Raw genomic sequence first — 20,526 nt, forward strand, 5'->3', positions numbered from 1 at the left:
TCCGGCTGATGCAGCCATTCGGGGAGTGAACCAGTGGATGAAGACCTTTCTCTCTGTCTCTCCCTCTCACTGTCTGTAACTCTACCTCTCAAATAAATAAATAAAATCTTTAAAAAAATCTTTAGAGTACATATTAAATATCTTAATTTTACTTTTATTTTTGACCACTCATTTTGCTATTTTATTGCACTGGCTGTGAGAATTGAGAAGTAGAAGACACATGAATTTGTATTAATGCATATACATGTTGCAAATCTTCAAGAAAATATGAAAAATTTGTATCACAATTAGCAAATTGGTAAAGTCTTAAAAATATATCACCAAAAAGAGAACTGTCTACTAATTTCTATACCTGGAGGAGCAAACAAATAAATGACTAAAGCGTAAATTTCTTGAAGTGTGAAAGAAGTTCTAATGACCTCAGATTGTGCTTCAGTAGAAACTAGGTTATCTGATTTAAATGACTTTTAATAAAAGTTCAAAAGTAAGAAGCTATATTATTTTCAGAGACTAATAAACTTAAAGATTTTTTTAAATATTTAAATCTTGTGCTTCTTCCTGGTCTCCCATGTGGGTGCAGGGCCCAACCTCTTGGGCCATCCTCCACTGCCTTTCAAGGCCACAGCAGAGAGCTGGACTGGAAGAGGAGCAACTGGGACAGAATCAGCGCCCCAACCGAGACTAGAACCCAGAGTGCCAGCGTCACAGGCAGAGGATTAGCCTAGTGAGCCATGGCGCCGGCCAACTCTTTAAATCTTTTAAAAATTCTTTAAAATTTCAGCTATTCCTAAGAAATTACAGCAAACTAACTACAATGGCCGCCGCGGCCAGCACATCGCACTGATCCGAAGCCAGGAGACAGGTGCTTCTCCTGGTCTCCCATGGGGTGCAGGACCCAAGTACTTGGGCCATCCTCCACTGCACTCCCGGGCCACAGCAGAGAGCTGGCCTGGAAGAGGGGCAACCGGGACAGAATCCGGCGCCCCGACCGGGACTAGAACCCGGTGTGCCGGCACTGCAAGGCGGAGGATTAGCCTAGTGAGCCACGGCGCCGGCCTAAAAGGTGAGCTTTTATGAGTCGTATACTTCAAAATGCAAATGACAAAAGCTGGTAAATAACTCAGGTGGCGTGTGGTTTTTACATGTTGCCTAAGGTCAGTCTTACATAACTTGATATCCCCCATATAATCCTGCAAAGCAGCTTATCTACAGATGTTCAGTAAATGCTTACTGGAAAAAAAAGGAAGTAAAGAATCCAAGTAAAATCTATTAATTGTGAATAATGAATCTTTTGAATCTGTCTGGACCATTTGTCTAATGATTATGAGTCTCAGAACTGATTATTGGATAACTCAAGTCTGGACTAAAGACATTGTATTCCTACATAAATTCACATGCAAGCCCCTAGAAAGAACAGGTAAATTGACTGAAGGAAGGATCTAAATCGACTGAAGGAAGGATCCAAAGACCTATAGCAAAATTTATTTTTCCAAAGATTTATTTATTTGCTTGAGAGGCATAGTTACAGACAGAGAGAGGTCTTCTATCTGATGGTTCATCCCCAAATGGTGCAACCACCTAGGCTGGGCTGATCTGAAGCCAAGAGCTTCTCCCAGGTCTCCCATGTGGGTGCAGGGGCCCATGTACTTGCATCATCTTCTACTGCTTTTCCAGACCATCAGCAGGGAGCTTGATTGGAAGTGGAGCAGCTAGGACTTGAACCAGCACCCACATGGGATGCCTGCACTGCAGACAGATGCTTAACCTACTATTATGCCACAGAGGCAGCCTCAAAAGTAAATTCTTAATAGCTTAGATTTACTTGGGTTACACAGAGCCACCAGGGTTGAAAAATCAGTAAGCATGTTAGCCTTGTCAATCTAGTTCTGTACTTTATTTAGAAATTTCTTGAAAGAATTTAAGAGTTCTTCACAAACATCAACCACTAATTGCCTATTCTTTTCAATATATAGGCAGTCACATATATTCCACTCTCTAGAGATTATATAACTAGCATAAAAACTTCACAAGTTAGAGACAAGCCTAGAATAAATGCATAAGTATTTAAGCTGCAGTTCATTGTTCATTTACTCTGGGTTTTTTCCCCTTCCATTTTAATGAAAAAACAAAATGGTCACTCATTTTCTCTTGGAACAAATTCAGAAAGCTTCTGCCAGTTAATTTTCATCTTCTCTCTGGCTTAAAAACTTACGTTAGCACATTTACACATAATCTATTATGCTAAATGAATAATGTAAAAAATTATATAATAGCTGGGAATAAATCAATCGGTATTTTTTTTTTAAAGATTTATTTATTTATTTGAAAGGCAGAGTTAGAGAGACAGAGAGAGAGAGATCTGCTGGCTCACTCCCAAATGGCTGCAAATGTATGGCTGGGTCAGTCTGAAGCCAGTAGCGAGGAGCTATTTCCAGGTCTCCCATGTCGGGACAGGGCCCAAGTATTTGGGTCTTCAGCTGCTTTCCCAGGAGTATTAGCAGGGAGCTGGATTGGAAGTGAACAGCCAGGACTCAAATTGGCACCCCTACGGAATACGAGGGTGGCTTTACCCACTATGCCATAATGCCAGCCCCAAACATTTGTACTATTTCTTAAAGCACTTAACATTACAAAGCTCAGGCAAATTCTGTAATAATGGAAAAAACAAACAAACAAACAAACAAACAAAAAAACCCTGATACTCTAGATGCCTAGCAATGGAAAAAAATAACCATGGTCCATGTTTTCCTACTGCACTTTTATTTATTTATTTGACAGAGTTAGACAGTGAGAGAGAGAGACAGAGAGAAAGGTCTTCCTTCCATTGGTTCACCCCCCAAATGGCCGCCACGGCTGGCGCTGCGCTGATCTGAAGCCAGAAGCCAGGTGCTTCCGCCTGGTCTCCCACGCAGGTGCAGGCGCCCAAGCACTTGGGCCATCCTCCACTGCCTTCCCGGGCCACAGCAGAGAGCTGGACTGGAAGAGGAGCAGCCAGGACTAGAACCCAGTGCCTATATGGGATGCCAGCGCCGCAGGCGGAGGATTAGCCAAGTGAGCCACGGCGCCAGCCCCCCTACTGCACTTTTCACATAGCTTACATTATAGCAGTTGCAGTATTCTAGTCTAATTGTACTCAATTTCCCTCCAGACTATGAACTCCTCAAGGGCAGAGACTATTTCCTCCAGAAAGCTCCAGAGTATCAGAGTGCCTGGCACATTTTGAGATGCTCATTAATTATTAGTTGGGTAAATAAGCTAATTAAGTTGTTAAAAAAAAAAAACAGAAATAGATATGCCTTCAGAAGTGAGCTGAGGGAAAGAGAAATGGTTTTGCTTATATTTTGATAGGAAAAAAAAAAGGAAACAAAGTAAGTATGTGAGACAAAGCAAAATTAAGTTAGAGAAAATGGATACAAAAGAAACACATTTGAAGATTTTTCTGAAAACAAAAAGGAATTAACTTATAATGTTAGAAAAAAAAAAGTAGCAGTTTGAAAAGAGGAAAAACATATTCAGAAAATAGTGCAAAGATTTTGACCACAGGCTATGAAAAGGAAAGTCCAGAAGATATTATATCAGATTGAGAAATAACCAATTGAAATCAGTCTATTTGCTATGTTTGGGAACTCATTGAAAAATTTTTTTCTTTCTTTTTATAAATGCGTTTTGCTCACTGAACAGATCTGAATAATCATATAACCTAAAAAGGCCTTTTAAAAGATAATTGTTGCAGGCACAGCATTTTGTGTTGTAAAAAAAAATACAATCATAAAGCAAGTGCATTCCAGCACTATCAAAGACCCCACAAAACAGAAAAATCACTAACAACCACATTGAAAATGTACAACAGCAATGTCTTGTCAACACTTCTGTACAGAGCACAGACATGACAGCTAAAACAGACAGAAGAGAAGATGCTTTTGACAGCCAGTGTGTGTGAATGATTCTTTGAGTCAGATGGCAGCAACAAGTTACCAACTAGGAGATCTGCATGACAACTAACCATCCATCTGCATCAAACACCATCTGGCTAAGATGACTCTGGCTTCTGTGTATTTGACACTCCTTCCAATTCCAAAGACTAGCAAAACAAGTGGTCTACCAGCATGTAAAGAGGTAAACAGGTAGTAAGGTACTTGTGCCATAAGGCACTTTATATTCTTACTGTTCAAAAGCAAACCTTAAACAATGGTGATCAAATACAGTACACACTTTCATTTATTAGAAGTGACTGCTCACTTATCATAAATAAAGCAAGAAGCTTATCTTAAGAATTTCCCTTTTAATAAGACAAAATTTCAATCCTTCCACTTCAAGTCTACAACAGCATGTTCCTTGCAATTTTGGACATACAGCTGTTCAAATTTTCATGAGTTTCATAAATATTAAAATAGACTTCTACAAATTGAATTTTTTCCTATTGCTGACATAGAATATTTTCATTTTTCATATTTGCCAAGGTACAAATTTTTGATATAGGGGAAAAAGTTAAAGTGTCTTGAAGTCATTTATAATACTCCAAATATGTCAAATATTATTTCTTCTCAACCTCCAGAACTAAACTCAATATTCTGATATGCTGAAAAAATATCATTGCTTTCCTCTAATGATTTATTAAGGAATTTAATGTATAATGAATATATTTTAAAAAGTCTCAATTTAAAAACCTTTCAAACTGTTCCAAGATTAGCAAAGAGAATAAAAACTTTATCAAAGGATTTGCTTGGCTACCACAAATGCTCTCAATAGGGAGTTCCACAGTTCATGAAGAAAGATAATTAAATATGAATTATCCAAATACATAGCACTTTGGACACAAACTAATTAATTTAGACACAATCTAATTAAAAGTCCATCTTGAAAATTTAGTAAGCTAAGCATCAACTTCAATTGTAAGTTTTAAAAAAAATGTAGATCATAGACCTTCATTTACACAGTGCTTTCTTTAACCCTTTTGTCTACTGGGTTATAAATCCCACGCACCACTATCCTTCAGATGCCAAGACTTATACAGAAGATCTGTAATTTGATAGATCAGATAATCTGATTACCTACTATTAGGTGACAGTGCTGCCACTAATTTATCAACATACAAAATAGTAAGCTATGACAAACTTTCTTTCATAATCGTGTGTTTTAGTCTTAAATACCTCTGAGCTTTTTCTTTGACATAAAAAAATATCTACCTGAAGGATCAAAGTAGATAGCATTTATAAAATAACTGTCACACAATAAGCTCTTTGCAAATGTCAGCTCCTTTCCTTTAATAATAAGCAAGACAGGTATAACAGTATGTACAGCCATGGAAGCTGAGTTACCACAGAGATACCCCATAAGGGCAATGCCTGGTGGAGCTATGGAGTTGAACACCACTGGGGCATCCCCACTAAGAAATTCTCAGCAGAGGTGTGGAGTTAGGAGTACCACAGAAAGCACTTTTATTTTTATAAGATTTACTTTTATTTGAAAGGCAGAATTAAAGAAAGAGAAGGAGAAGGAAGGAGGAGAGACAGCAAGAGTGCATTTCCATCCATTGATTCACTCTCTAAATGGCCACAATAGCCAGGATGGGTTCAGACTGAAGCCAGGAGCCTGGAACTCCATCCAGGTCTCTCACTTGAGTGGCAGGGGTCCAAGAACCTGGACCATCTGCTGACTTCCCAGGCACAAGAGCAGGAACCTGGATCAGAAGTGGAGAAGTCAGGATATGAACTGGCACCCATATGGGATACTAGTTTTGGGGGTGGCGGCTTAATCTGCTGTGCCACAACACTGGCCCCCACAGAGCTCTTACAAGGGCAATGCCTAGTGGAGTGGTAGCAGGACCACTGGGACCCCAGAATGGGAGAGTCACCAGTGCACAACTACAGCCTCAAGAGCCAAAGGCATTCAACTCTACCATAGAACAAATGCAGCTAGCAAAGCTGTGGGTGTGGAGTCACCCAGAGATTTGAGGGCACAATCTTCAGGGTGCACATTAGCAGAAAGCTGGAATGGGAAGCAGAGTGGGGCACTTCAATGAACCTAGGTACTTCAATATGTGATGTGGGTGTCCCAAACAGCATCTTCTCCTGACCCCTCTCCCAAAGAAACCTTTTATTTAAGGAACACAAACTTCATGCATTTCACAATGCTGTGTGGAACTCTATTCCTAGAGTTGTACCCATACCCACCTTCCATCCACTCTCCCAGCCCTCCTCTTCCTCCCTCTCCATCCCCAGTCCCATTCTCCACTAAGATCCATTTTTAATTAACTTTATACACAGAAGACCAACTCTATGCTAAGTAAAGAGTTCAACAATTTGCACACATGAAAAAACCATGAACAACACAACTGTTCCTCAACAGTCAAGACAAGGGCTGTTCAAAGTCATTGCATCTCAAAGTTGATTTCACACCCCACCCCTTTTCTTTAAAGAAACTTAATTAACTTTAAAGAAGCACCCAAGAATGATACATCTTTTGCAAGCACTTAGACATAATTATAATACAACTCTCTGGGGACAGAGGTCTTGCATGGGAAGTTAGTGTACAGTGACCCCTGTTGTTAACTTAGCAATTAATACTCTAATGTATGATATCAGTGATCACCCGAGGCTCTTGACATGAGCTGCCTGGGCTATGGAAGCCTTTTGAAATTCCTTCAGTATTTAGACAAGGCCATAAGCAAAGTGGAAATTCTCTTCCCTTCAGAGAAAAGTACATCCTTCCCTGAGGACCAGTTCTTTCCATTGGGATCTCACCCACCAAAGTTCTTCATGTAGGACATTTTTTTTTTTTGCCAGTGTCGTGGCTTTCCATGCCTGAAATGTTCTCTTGGGCTTTTGAGCCAACCAGAATGCCTTAAGGGCTGATTCTGAGGTCAGAGTGCCACTTGATGATTGTCATTCTATGAGTCTGCTGTGTGGATTGCTTTCCATGTTGGACCATTCACTCCTTTTAAATTCTATCTATTATTATTACCAAACACTCAATCCTATTCATATGATCACTTTAACACTTAAGATGGCATTTTTACCACCCAGCTTAAGGGGATTTGGGTACCATGCCAAGTTTTTAAACTGTACCTTTAGAAGTAAATCCATAGTAATGTATGCAGAACTATACAGCTTTACAATTACAAACCTTAGCAATATAGTAATTTTTCTCACTGTGCCCACTCTCCCACCCATACTCCCATTCCTCTTCCTCTTCCCTCTCTTATACCCGTTTTTATTTTTTATCGAGATCTATTTTCATTTGACTTTATATACGTATGTTTAACTCTATGCTAAGTAAAGAGTTCAACAAGTAATATTAAAAAAAAAAAAAGTTCCTCAACAGTCAAGACAAGGGCTGCTCAAGTCATTGCTTCTCAAAGTGTCAATTTCACTTCTACAGATTGCCTTTTAGGAATGCCCACCTCTCACCAATGTATTTTAAAAACACTTGACTTATTGAGAGGTTCACAACTGGAGAGGAATTTTCTGTGGGAAGAAATGTACCTTAAGTCTCATTCATATATGATTCAGATGATATTTAGATGAGACTCTGGAATCACATTTTAAAGTTGAGACTGCAATGAATTAAGACTTCTGGTATAGAATGAATATATGTAACATACATATATCTCATCTATTTTACATGTAAAGAGGACAAGGATTTTGGGAGAGCAGGGGCAGAATGCTATGGTTTGAATATATATACCCTCCAAAATTCATGTTGAAATTTTAATCCTCACTGTTTTAAGTATTAAGAGGTAGAGTCGTTTAAGAGGTGACAGTCACAATGATTCCTCCTCTGTGCATAGAATTCTGGCCTTTATAAGACTTCACACACAGCGTTTGACCTTTTTTGCATCTCTCCTGCCATATGAAGACACAACGTTCATCTCTACCACAGGATGCACAACAGGACTCATCTCGGAAGCAGCCCACCCCAGATAGCAAACCTTTTGGTGCCTTAACCTTGGACTCCCCAATCTCCAGAACCGTGAGAAAGAAATTTCCATTATTTATAAATTATCTGGTCAAAAATATTTTGTTATAACAACATAAATGGACAAAGAAAAAGTATTGCATATATCTATCTATCACTGCTTTCCCAGGCACATTAGTAGGAAGCTGGATGGGAAGTGGAACATCTGGGTCTCGAACTGGCACCCATGTGGGATGCTGGCACTGCAGGTCAAGTCTTTAACCCACTGTGCCACAGTGACGGCCCCACTGCATCTTTCTTGAAACTTTTAATGGATTCTTATGCTATCATTCTCTAATTTGTTTCCTACATTTAAGAGTGGTTTTCATTTGTCTCCTTAATGGTTCCCCCCTTTATGCCTAGTCTTTTTTTTTTTTTTTTTTAATTTAGTCATTATTTGAAAGGCAGAGTTGCAGAGAGAAAGAGGGACAGAGAGAAAGAGATCTTTTATCTGCTGGTTCATTACCCAAATAGCTATAGTGGCTGGGGCTGGGTCAGCCAAAGTCAGGAGATTCCTCCAGGTCTCCCATTTCACATGGGTGCAGGGGCCCACACACATGGGCTGTCCTCTGTCACTTTTCCAGGTACATTAGCAGGGAGCTGGATTGGAAGTGGAGCAGCTGGGACACCAACCAGCACCCGTATTAGGATGTGCTGTCATTGCAGACAGCTTAAACTGCTATGCCATAAAGCCGGCCCTTATGCCTAGTCTCTAATATTGGTATTCTCCAGGTTTCTCTTCCTATGCTTCTCAACTGGTTAACTTATGTTTTGAATCTCCACGAACCAATCAGTTGGGCTTCTTCTCTTTCTCTTATCCTCTTTCCCTTCTGTCCTTCAAATTTTCCTTCAACTTACACTACCTGGGAAATGTTGCCCACATTTAAAGCTACAACAAAATCCATCATTCCCATACCTATAATCTCCAGTTCAGAACTGTTTTCATATTTACAACTATCCATGGAATGTTTTCATCTGTATTTCCTCAGGTAACTATACCTGTTAACTAAAATCTAATTATGTAGCTTATTTCCCCATCTCTAATTCCGCATTTTCTTTTCCATTCTTGGTTTCAGTCATCATCAATTCAGTCATCTATTCTAGATCACTGGTATCATCATAGAGTCTATGCCACCACCTCAGAAGAGCTTGTATTCAGGTACCACCTGTTTTCTTACTTATTTCCTAAATATATCTTAGATCTCTTCCTCAACTCATCCCTAATGCTTAATTTAGGCCCTCATTTTGATCTTCAAAATAACTGTAATTCTTTAATATCTGAAGGATAATATAAACACATTTAGTATATATGTATATTAACATATCTTACAATAAAAGTTCACTTTATGTATAATTTTATATCAGTATATAATAAAGTATATAAGATGAACTGGATAATTGTCATTTATTTTGATATGCCTTACTCTTAGAACATTGGTTGGCATTAAATATGTGTGTTGAATTGCATATTGTTCCACATCCTATCTAGCTCTATTCCATTGTCAGGAAGACTTTTCTAAAGCACATATTAATCCTTCAGTAACTTAAAGATTTTTTAATTAAAATTTTCTTTCTTTATATGAGGGACAAAGAGCTCCCATTTGCCAATCTTTGCCCAAATGTTTGCATTGGCCAGGAATAAGGACAGGTCAAAGCTGGAAACTGGGAATTCAAACCGTGTGCCCCACATGTGTGACAAGAACCCAATTATCTGAGCCATCCCCACTGCCTCCCACGGTATGCATTAGCAAGAAGATGGAGTCAGATACCAGAGCTGGGAATTGAACTCAGAGAGTCTGATATGGGACATGGACATCTAAGCTACTAGGCAAACACCTACCTCTTCAATAACTTCTGATTGAATACATTACAAATTACTTAGACATACTTAGCATAATCTACCTCTACAGTTTATTTTCCTGAAATGTCCTGTCACTCTTTTTGGAGCCACAGGATCATGTTGTGATATGTGGAATGTACCATTTGCTCACTTGTGAGTTTTTTTTTTTTTTTTTTTTTTTTTTTTTTTTTTTGACAGGCAGAGTGGACAGCGAGAGAGAGAGAGATAGAAAGGCCTTCCTTTTCCATTGGTTCACCCCACAATGGCCGTTGCGGCCGGCGCACCGTGCCAATCTGAAGCCAGGAGCCAGGTGCTTCTCCTGGCCTACCATGCAGGTGCAGGGGCTAAGTGAGTTTTTTATATGCTATTTCCTTTGCTTCCAGGATCCTTCTTCCCCAGGTTACCAAACTCTTCCTAATCTTAACACAGCTCTTGACTCATATTAAGCTTATTGTGGGGAGCAACTGGGAGCAACTCGGACTAGACTAAGTTACTGGAATTAAGACTTATTCTATGCATCTGCTTTCCCACAATATGGCGCTGAGAAGGGAAACAGCTTCTACACAGCTGCCTCCAGTTCAACCAATAAACTGTTGGACCTGCTCCTGATTGGAGGAGAGCAGCGTACTCGGCGTGTGGGTAGCAGAGTTGGGATTGGTGGAAGAGGACTACAAAGGAGGAGAGAGACGGCATGCACCAGGAACATCTAAGGGGAACACCTGAGCAGCCCCCGAGAGAGCCGGCCGGCGGTGTGCCGCTCCCCCGCGGAAGTGGGGAATGTGGCAGGGGGAACCGCCCTTCCACGGAGGTGGAAGGGACGGTAGCCAACCCGGGAAGAACCAGCAGCAAACCCGGGAAGGGCCGAGCAGACAAAAGAACAGCGCAGGGTCCTGTGTCGTTCCTCCACAAAGACGGGGAGCGACATAATGGTGCCGTGACTCGGATAGGAAGCCTAGGCAGGGCTTAGTGTCGTTCCTCCATGAAGAGGGGGAGCGACATAATGGTGCCGTGACGCGGATGTGAAGCCTAGGCAGGGTTTAGTGTCGTTCCTCCATGAAGAGGGGGAGCGACACTTATGACTTGATTCTCAGACTGAATTAGGTACCTCTTCTCTGTGCTTTTGTACTACTCTGAAATGACCTCTATTATAACTTTAGGACGATAACTATTTTCTTCTTTTTAATTACAGAGTAACTATTTTATTGGTATATTATTTATCTGAACTTCTGAAAGTTCCTTTAGGGTGTAAATTATGTTTTATTTACTTCAATATTCTCAAAATCTCATCAAGGGCCCAGTATATGGTAGGTACTCACTAAATTATTCCTTAAAAAAAACTATCAGGACATTTTGATTTTAACAAATAAGGAAATATAGTATGCATTTTTCTTTACTATTGAGCACTTGAAAGCATCAACTTTGAAAGATAAGTACATTAAAAAAAAATTCCCTTTTCCTTCTTTGGGGTGTGTATGAATGTGAGCAAAGGCTTCTTCCATGGCAAATAAAGGGCTAAATCAGCAGAGCCTTTAGTTGTTTACCATAGATCAGTACAACAACAGGAGTTAAGACAAATTTCTGTTTCTGATTTAACCTAAGAAAATCTGAATACTCCTCCTCCCTAATTCTACTTGCTACTTTCCTAGAACACAGAGTGCCTCAATAAAAAAACCTAAAACCTGCTGAACTCTGCATTTCAAATACAGTTTCCTATGCATGGCACACATGTGATAATTTTTGAAGTTGGAGGGAAAGAACATAGGAAGACTGAACATGTATTCCTTTAGACTCCTTCTGATGCTTTTTTATATAAATAATCTGGTTATTCATCTTTACCATTTGCTATAATAAATCTTAGCTATGACTATGACTATATGATGAGCCCTATGAGTCGTACAGAATTACAGATTGTGTAGATGGAATTGGGACTTCTGAAATAATATTAAGAAATGACATTACATAAGGAAATAAATAACCCTATTATCATCATTTCATGAAAGTGTATGTTGAAAAAATTCTGACAACTTGGAAACATGGAACATAATGTCAGAATAGAGGGAAAAATTTTAAATGGAATAAATCTGGCATTACAACAAGTTCATTATATTATTTCTCTCATTTTTTAAAAAAGGTTTAATTATTTATTTTAAGATTTACTTACTTATTTGAGAAGCAGAGAGAGAGAGAAACTTCCATCTACTGGTTCACTCCCCAAATGGCTGCAACAGTTGGAGCTGGGGCGATCTAAAGCTAAGAGTCAGGAGCTTCTTTTGGGTCTCTCACATGGCTGCAGGAGCCCAAACACTTGGGCCATCCTCTGCTGCTTTTCCAGGCACATTAGCAGGGATCTGGATCAGAAGTGGAGCAGCCAGGTCTCAAATCAGTGCCCGTATGGGATGCCGGCATCACAGGCAGCAGCTTAACCCACTACATTACGATGCCAGTCCTACTTTTCTTTTTGCTGCAGATCAATGAAAACCCTATCATTGATAAATAACTGATATGTGCTTAGGAATTACCATGTTAAATAATTTTTGCCTGCATATACCTTTCTTCTAGTTTATTTTCCTTTGAAATTGAAAGTACTAAATAAGGGGCCAGCATCATAATGTAACTGTTAAGCTGCCACCTACTGTGCTTGCATATCAAAAAGGCACCAGTTTGAGTCCCAGTTGTTCCACTTCTGATCCAACTACCTGCTAATGCACCTGAGAAAATGGTAGAAGATGGCCCAAGTCCTTGGGTACCCATGTGGGAGACCTGGATGAAGCTCCTGGTTCCCGGCTTTGGCCTGGACCAGCACTGGCTGTTGAGGTGATTTGAGGAGTAAACCAGTGGATGGAAGATCTCTCTCTGTAACTCTGCATTTCAAATAAATAAAATAAAGTTTTTTTAAAAAACAAAGTACTAAATGGAAATTTTAGGAGTACAGAGAAATTTTTTAGAAGCTGAACTTTTTTTATTAAGTCAAAGATTTCACTGAAATAGTCTAACTGTCATAAAGAATGGAAGAGTTACTATATGTTAATAACAAATTGAGTTCTAGATTATTTTAATATTTCCACACACTTTCTACTAGCCAAATACCAAGTAAAAAAAAATTTAAAAATCTAATCTAGTTGAGACAATAATACTTCTTTCAGTTATCAAACTGATTGTTCTTAATGATTCCCTCTTTATATGCAAAGTAAACACTGATATCAAAAATTATTTAGAGAAGACAACATTCTTCATCTTGCCTAAACATAATCACCTTAACATGAAGCCATCAAATCAATCCTACCCAGAGTCATGATATTTTTTCAAAAGACAATAAAAACATCAAACTTCATCCACTAATAAATATATTATTGAATTCTAGTAGTTACAATTAATAATTATAAGTTATATATGTTATATATTATGTATATATTTATATATAATTGTTACATATAACAGTTTCTACTAATGCGACATTTTTTAGCTGTAAAAGGCACTCAAATTCCACAGAAAAACATTCAAAACCAGAATTACACACCTTTTGCTGTAGTTCTCTTACTGCATTATCTCTATCCATGCATGCCTGTCGGAAGGCTTCATATGCCTTATTGAGTTGCTCACCAATGTTTTTATCCATTCCTCTGTGTCCTGTAGCATCACTATAAAGGATGGAGTAAATGACTGGTCTGTAAAGTAATCAGAACAATTTAGTTAAGTTATATTAATGCACTTTAAAATGCATATTTTTTTATTTAAGGATTTTTTCCCCAAAGAAACCTTTTATTTAAGGAATACAAACTTCATGTATTTCATAAATACAACTTTAGGAACATAGTGATTCTTCCCACTGTACCCACCCTCCCACCCACACTCCCATCCCTCTTCCTCTTCCCTCTCCTATTCTCAGTCTTATATTTTATTAAGATCTATTTTCAATGACCTTTATACACAGAAGATTAACTCTATACTAAGTAAAGAGTTCAACAAATTGTACGAAAAAAGCTGTTCAACAGTCAAGACCAAGGCCGTTCAGAGTCACTGCACCTCGAAGTTGATTTCACTTTTTTGTTTTAAGCATTGTTTTGTTTATTTATTTTTTTGAGAAACTTAATTAACTTTAAAGATAAACCCAAGAATGATACATTTTTTGGGAGCATTTAAACATAATTATAGTTTAAGAGAAATAAGAATATCCTCCACTTAATACACTAAAACGAAGTAAGTCTTTGAGAAGGAGTTTTACTATTAACTCATAATACAACTCTTTGAGGCCATAGGTCCTGCATGGGAAGTTAGTGCACAGTGACTCCTGATGTTAATTTAACAATTTAGCAATTAACAATCAAATATGATGTCAGTGATCACCCGAGTCCCTTGACATGAGCTGCCTAGGCTATGGAAGCTTTTTGAGTCTACAAATTCCTTCAGTGTTTGGACATGGCCATAAGCTAAGTGGAAGTTCTGTCCTCCCTTCAGAGAAAAGTACATCCTTCTTTGATGATCACTTCTTTCCACTAGGGTCTCACCCACTGAGATCCTTTATGTAGGACATTTTTTGCTACAGTGTCTTGGCTTTCCATGCCTGAAATGCTCTCATGAGCTTTCCAGCCAGACCAGAATGCCTTAAGGGCTGATTCTGAGGTCAGAGTGCTACTTAAAGCAAATGTCGTTCTATGAGTGTATGGACTGCTTCCCATGTTGGAACATTCACTCCTTTAAAAATGCACCTTAAAGATGGTCCTGCATGTAAGGTTTACTGCAAACACTATAGCATTAGGCACTTTAAAGGCATAAAAGTCTCCTCTTAAATCCAGAAATATTATGAAACCTTAACTTCTTTAATTTTTAAGTATCTTTACTAATATTCCAGTTCAAAAAAATTCGAGTTTGAAAAATAACCTATAAATGCAATCTAAAAATGGAGAAATATAAAAGGCCATTTTATTAATACTTTATTGTAGACATATATTACAGGACTAGCAAAGTGAGAAGGGATTTCTTTTACTAAATGGGTAGTTACTCCCACTTAAACTGTAAATTCTCACTACACTGAAATTAGAGCAAAATTAAATAGATAATAAATGTTTGTAGTTGGAGTTCACACTGTTGTTATTGGAGAGCAATTAAAATGTGTGAAAATGCTCTTATTTTAGCACAAAATCTAGGGAGAGCTGCTGTTGGATTGCATATAAAAAAAGAAAAATCACATCCCTTTAGTTCTACCCCCACTACATATTAGTTTCCCTACTTCCCTGCTGTTTCTGAACTACAGGTGATTTGCTCAGTGGAGGTAATTGGGTTTTATTGGTACAGTTTGTATAACATCTCTAACTGCATTCCTTGTCTCTAAGCAGAGAGCTAATGACATTCTTTCTGTCCAGTTGTATAAACCACAACACAGGACCTTTCTCTTAATCCTCTAATAGCCACAGAATAGGCAGAAGTACAAATTATTTCACTTTGGGGACATCTTTATTTATTGTAAAAAACAAGTTTACTGAGAGTCACACAGTCATTTCATAATATGTATTTTTCATGAGACTTTTGAAAACTTCTTGTATGCACTAATTTCAATATTTTTGCACCAAAACACTTATCTTTTAATTCTGTTGTCTATGAATTTTTAAATTATTAATCTAAAGAGAACAGATCTCATGTATTTCATAGGTAGAATTCAAAGAAGATAACCATATTTCCCTCCCTCCCACAATTTCCCTTCCTGGATATCTTTTATAATTGGTTTCCAAACTGTCATTTAAAAATTTTATCTTTGGGCCCACAATGCTTTGTAGAAAAATTTTAGCATTTTCAATTCAGATATAATTCATAAAACAAAATAACATCTACCATTTAAAAGGCACATTACTACAGTACTTTTTTTTTTTTTAATAAGACTTATTTATTTACTTGAAAGGCAGAGTTAAAGAGAGGCAGAGGTAGAGAGAGAGAAGACAGAGAGAGGTCTTCCATCCACTGGTTTACTCCCCAGATGGCTGTAACATCTGGAGCTGTGCCGATCCAAACCCAGGACCCAGGAGCTTCTTCCAGATCTCCCTTGTGTGTGCAGGGGCTCAAGGACTTGGGCCATCTTCTACTGCTTTCCCAGGCCTTAGTACAGAGCTGGATTGGAAGTGGAGCAGACAGGACTTGAACTGGCATCCATAGGAGATGCTGGCACTGCAGGTGGTAGCTCCACCCACTATGCCACAGTGCCAGCCCCAACAGTACTTATTAATATACTCACTATGCTATGCAACCATCACATCACCATTGTCTAATTCCAGAACATTATGATCTTCTCCAAAAGAAACTGTGCCTATTAAAAGTTACTCCCAATTCCTCTCCTCTGTCTTTTTCCTAGCAACCATTAACCCCTTTTCTATTTCTATGGATTTGCCCATTTTTGACATTTCATGTAACATTATCATAAAATACATGGCCTTTATGTTTAGCTTATTTCACAAAGCATAATAATTCTGAGGTTATCCATGTTGCAACATTAATAATCAGCTTATTTTTATGGCTGAATAACAGTTCATTGTACAAATATGCAATATTTTATTTATCCATTCCTCAGTGGTTTTGATTTGCATTTCCTTCCTGATGTCAAGCATCTGTCCTTGTTCCTATTAGTCACTTAAATATCTTTGGAGAGATGTCTATTCAAATTCTTTTTTTTTTTTTTTTTGGCCCACTTTTTAAATTGGGTTGCCTTTTTGTTGTTAAATTGTTAAGAGTTCTTTATTCCAAAATCAAGATGGTTACATTGTATTTCTCCCATTTTTAGATATCTTTTCACTTTCTTTTAAAAATTTTATTATTTTTATTTATTTTACAAGGGGAGAGGGAGAGAGAGAGAGAGACAGAGAGAGACAGAGAGAGATCCCATTTGATGGTTCTCTCCCCCAAATACCTCCAACAGTCAGGTCTGAACCAGGCTGAAACCATGAGCCAGGAATTCTGTCCAGGTCTCCCATGTGGCTGCTAAGGACCCAACTACCTGAGCTATCGCCTGCTGCCTTCCAGGGTGCATATTACCAAGAGGCTAGAATCAGGAATAGAGCCAAGATCCAAACCTAGGTGCTCTGAAAAGTGATGTGGGTGTCTCAAGTGTTATCTTAACTGCTAGGCCAAACGCTCACCCCTCACTTTTCAGATAGTGTTTTTTGATACATTTTAAATTTTGATGAAGTCTAATTGACCAATTTTTTTCTTCGGTTGCTTGTGGTTTCGGTGCCATATCTAAAAAACTGTTTCCTAATCTAAGGTCAGCAAGACTTTTACCAGTTTACTTTTTTATTTTTTAAGATTTATTTTAGGCCAGTGCCGCGGCTCAATAGGCTAATCCTCAGCTTGCGGCACCGGCACACTGGGTTCTAGTCCCAGTTGGGGCACTGGATTTTGTCCCGGTTGCTCCTCTTCCGGTCCAGCTCTCTGCTGTGGCCCAGGAGTGCAGTGAAGGATGGCCCAAGTGCTTGGGCCCTGCATCTCATGGGAGACCAGGAGAAACACCTGGCTCCTGCCTTCGGATCAGCACGGTGCGCTGGCCGCAGCACGCCGGCTGCAGAGGCCATTGGGGGGTGAACCAATGGAAAAAAGAAGACCTTTCTCTCAGTCTCTCTCTCTCACTGTCCACTCTGCCTGTCAAAAAATAAAAAAAAGAGTTTATTTGAAAGGCAGAGTTATAGAGAGAGAGGGAGAGACACAGAAAGATCTTCCATCTGCTGGTTCACTACCCACATGGCTACAATGGCCGGTGCTGGGCCAGGGTGAAGTAAGGCGCCAAGAGTTTCTTTTGGGTCTCCTACACAAGTGCAGGGGCCCAAGCACTTGGGCTATCTTTTGCTGCTTTCCCAGGCACATTAGCAGCGAGTGGTACTGGATGTGGAGCAGCTGGAACTTGAACTGGCGTCCACAAGGGAAGCTGGTGCTACAAGTGGTGACTAAACCTACTGTGCCTTAGCACTGGCCCACCAACTAGTTTTCCTTTTGAGTTTCACAATCATCCTTAAATATCCAGGTACAAGTAATATTTCAATCCTACTCTTCTAGTATCTTTCATTTTAAGATACTGAATACACTCCTAAATCATTTACCAGGCTGGATTGAAAAAAAAAATTTTCTAAGTTTTTATTACAGGGATCACAGTGTCATTACTTCTGAAGAACTGACAGAATGATAATTATTTAGGTGTTTCACTTAGGAACTTAGTTTCCACTGTGACCTCTGATAGATGAAAAAATCTGAAATTCTGTTAGTATAATTAACAGTGACTTAGACACTACAGAAACACAGGCATTAATACTAAGTGTCACTTTGAATATTTTATTCCTTTAGATTTATCTCATCCAAACAAGTATTTAAGACCAGTGAAAAAATATATGAGTTTAAAAATAAGTATGCAAGTTAAGTGTAGGCAGTCACAGGGTGTAGAATATACTGTAATATGCTAGTGCAGAAATTAAAAGTGGCTAAGTTATATATCACTGTCTTAAAAATATATACATATCATGATAAATTGTCACTGTAAATCTCATCTGTATTTTTATATCTTGGACAAATAAGTGCCCTGAACTTGGAATTCATCTAGTTTCTTGCTGTGTCGTATCACCGACTGACCCTAATGTCACTCAATGTTGTTTTTTTTTTTTTTTTTTTTTTTTTTTTGACAGGCAAAGTGGACAGCGAGAGAGAAAGACAGAGGGAAAGGTGTTCCTTTATCCGTTGGTTCTCCCCCCAGTGCCGCTGCGGCCGGCGCACCGCGCTGATCCGAAGCCAGGAGCCAGGTGCTTCTCCTGGGTTCCCATGCAGGTGCAGGGCCCAAGGACTTGGGCCATACTCCACTGCACTCCCGGGCCATAGCAGAGAGCTGGACTGGAAGAGGAACGACCGGGACAGAATCCAGCGCCCCGACTGGGACTGGGACTAGGACCCGGTGTGCTGGTACCGCAGGCGGAGGATTAGCCTATTGAGCCGCGGTGCCGGCCTCACTAAATCTTTCGTGACCCAAGCTTCTTTAAAGATGATTGGACTTAATTTCTATAGAACTTCCTTGTTCTACAGTTCTTGAGTTTGTACGTTAAAAATTCATGTCTGTGCCATCAAGAAGGTGTATTCTTGCTTTTAAAAATGTAAATGCACTGCTAAATTTAGCTGCATCATATGCAAGTAAATCATGTGGAGCCTTTACTTCAGGTCCTTGAATTAGATCACACAAATGTCACTAAGAAGAGCTACCAAGTAAATTCCACATGGATGCAAACTATCTCCTGATAAAGAAATGTATGATGAGAAAACAAGTTTCACATTCATACAAATAAACAAATGATAGATTTCATTACTGTCTCTCAACCAATGAGAGAATTGGGTGTTTTATTAGTGACACTGATCAGAGAAAAAGGAAAGTCTGTAGGACCCAGCTAATTAAATTGGACAGATTTCACATATTAACACCATGAACTTTAAAGCCACTTGTTCATCTTTTTTTTTCAGCATTTGTTAAGTGTAAAATTAATTTCACAATTTAAGAGGCAGTCACATTTCAATTACATTTTGGTATACCTTCTGCAAAATTTGCTAGGCTCCAGGGGAATGCTTTTTATTTATAGTAAACATGCTTAAACTCAACTCTCATGGCCAATCTTATTCTCCAAACCCATGAGGTTGAAATTAGAGCAACCTAATTGTGCTTTGGAAACACTTCAGTTAGCATTTCACTTTAATTCCTGGTTTGGTTTGTTGGTTTCTTTCTGCTACACAAAGAAAGCATAAGCCACTCTGATGCCCCAGAAGGTAGCAGGCTAAATGCAAATCCACACCCACCATCCCCCCAGCTGCAATCCTCCTGAATCCTGAGTACTTCTCTATGCACCCATTTAGGTTCTTCTGGTTTTTCTACCCTTTTAGTAAGAAGGCAAAATAGGGGACAGAAGGTTCTTGTCCTATCTTCTGGCCCTGTGAATGCCTGTATAGGAGGAACCACCAAGAAAATCCCTCAGCAGCAGGTTGTTTCCTTTTCCACTGGTCCTTAGGTTCAATAATGAGACTGTCCTGGCATAGGAGCAGCAACCTGAGCTACGGAGATAATTTGACCTTCCCTTGGTAAAGTTTCCCAGCCCCAAGAAAGGTCAACTGCTGGGGTCAAGTTTGATTTAAAAAAAAATTTCATTACTATTCAATTCAATTAGAAACAAATTTGCTTGCTTACTATATGCGAGGCACTATGGGAAGCAGTAAGGAATTCAGAGACCTTAGAGACCTTAGAGTTATGTTTATTTAAGAAAGTATTTTCATTTTCTTTTATTGACAGTCTTTTTTTTTTTTAATTTACTTATTTGTTTGAAAAGCTAGAGAGAGAGAGAGAAGAGAGAAGAGAGAGAGAGATCTTCTGTCTGTTGGTTCACTCCCCAACTGGCCATAACCTCCAGGGCTGTGGCAAATCAAAGGCAGGAGCCAGAACTCCATCTGGATCTCCCACATCGGTGGCAGGTGTATAAGCACTTGGGCCATCATATGCTGCCTTCCCAGATGCCATCATCAGGGAGCTGGATTGGAAGCAGAGCAGCTGGGACACAAATCAGTACTCCAACAGGGGATGCCAGCATCACAGGTGGAAGCTTAACCAGCAGTACTACAATGCTGAACCAACAAGGTTCAGAAGGCTTAAATGACCTACCTATGGCTACAAAGCTGTGCTACAAACTGGACTAAATCTTCAAAATTTTTAGTTCAAGGACTGTTTGTAAAATATT

At 39.1% G+C, this 20,526-nt stretch overlaps 1 protein-coding gene across 4 annotated transcripts in view; it reads right to left on the bottom strand.

Annotated features, from left to right (window-relative positions):
- Positions 1 to 20,526, bottom strand: part of TANK (TRAF family member associated NFKB activator) — a 90,177-nt gene that overhangs the window by 39,689 nt on the left and 29,962 nt on the right. For all 4 annotated transcript variants that reach the window (XM_070070763.2, XM_008258661.5, XM_008258662.5 and 1 more), the window contains exon 2: positions 13,314 to 13,461. In XM_070070763.2, coding sequence (XP_069926864.1) covers positions 13,314 to 13,412 — 99 coding nt within the window. In that variant the 5' untranslated portion in view covers positions 13,413 to 13,461. The remainder of the gene's footprint in view (positions 1 to 13,313; positions 13,462 to 20,526) is intronic.

Source organism: Oryctolagus cuniculus, chromosome 3 (genome assembly GCF_051225735.1).
Source record: "Oryctolagus cuniculus isolate XC-2025 breed Fujian yellow rabbit chromosome 3, ASM5122573v1, whole genome shotgun sequence".
NCBI lineage: Eukaryota > Metazoa > Chordata > Mammalia > Lagomorpha > Leporidae > Oryctolagus > Oryctolagus cuniculus.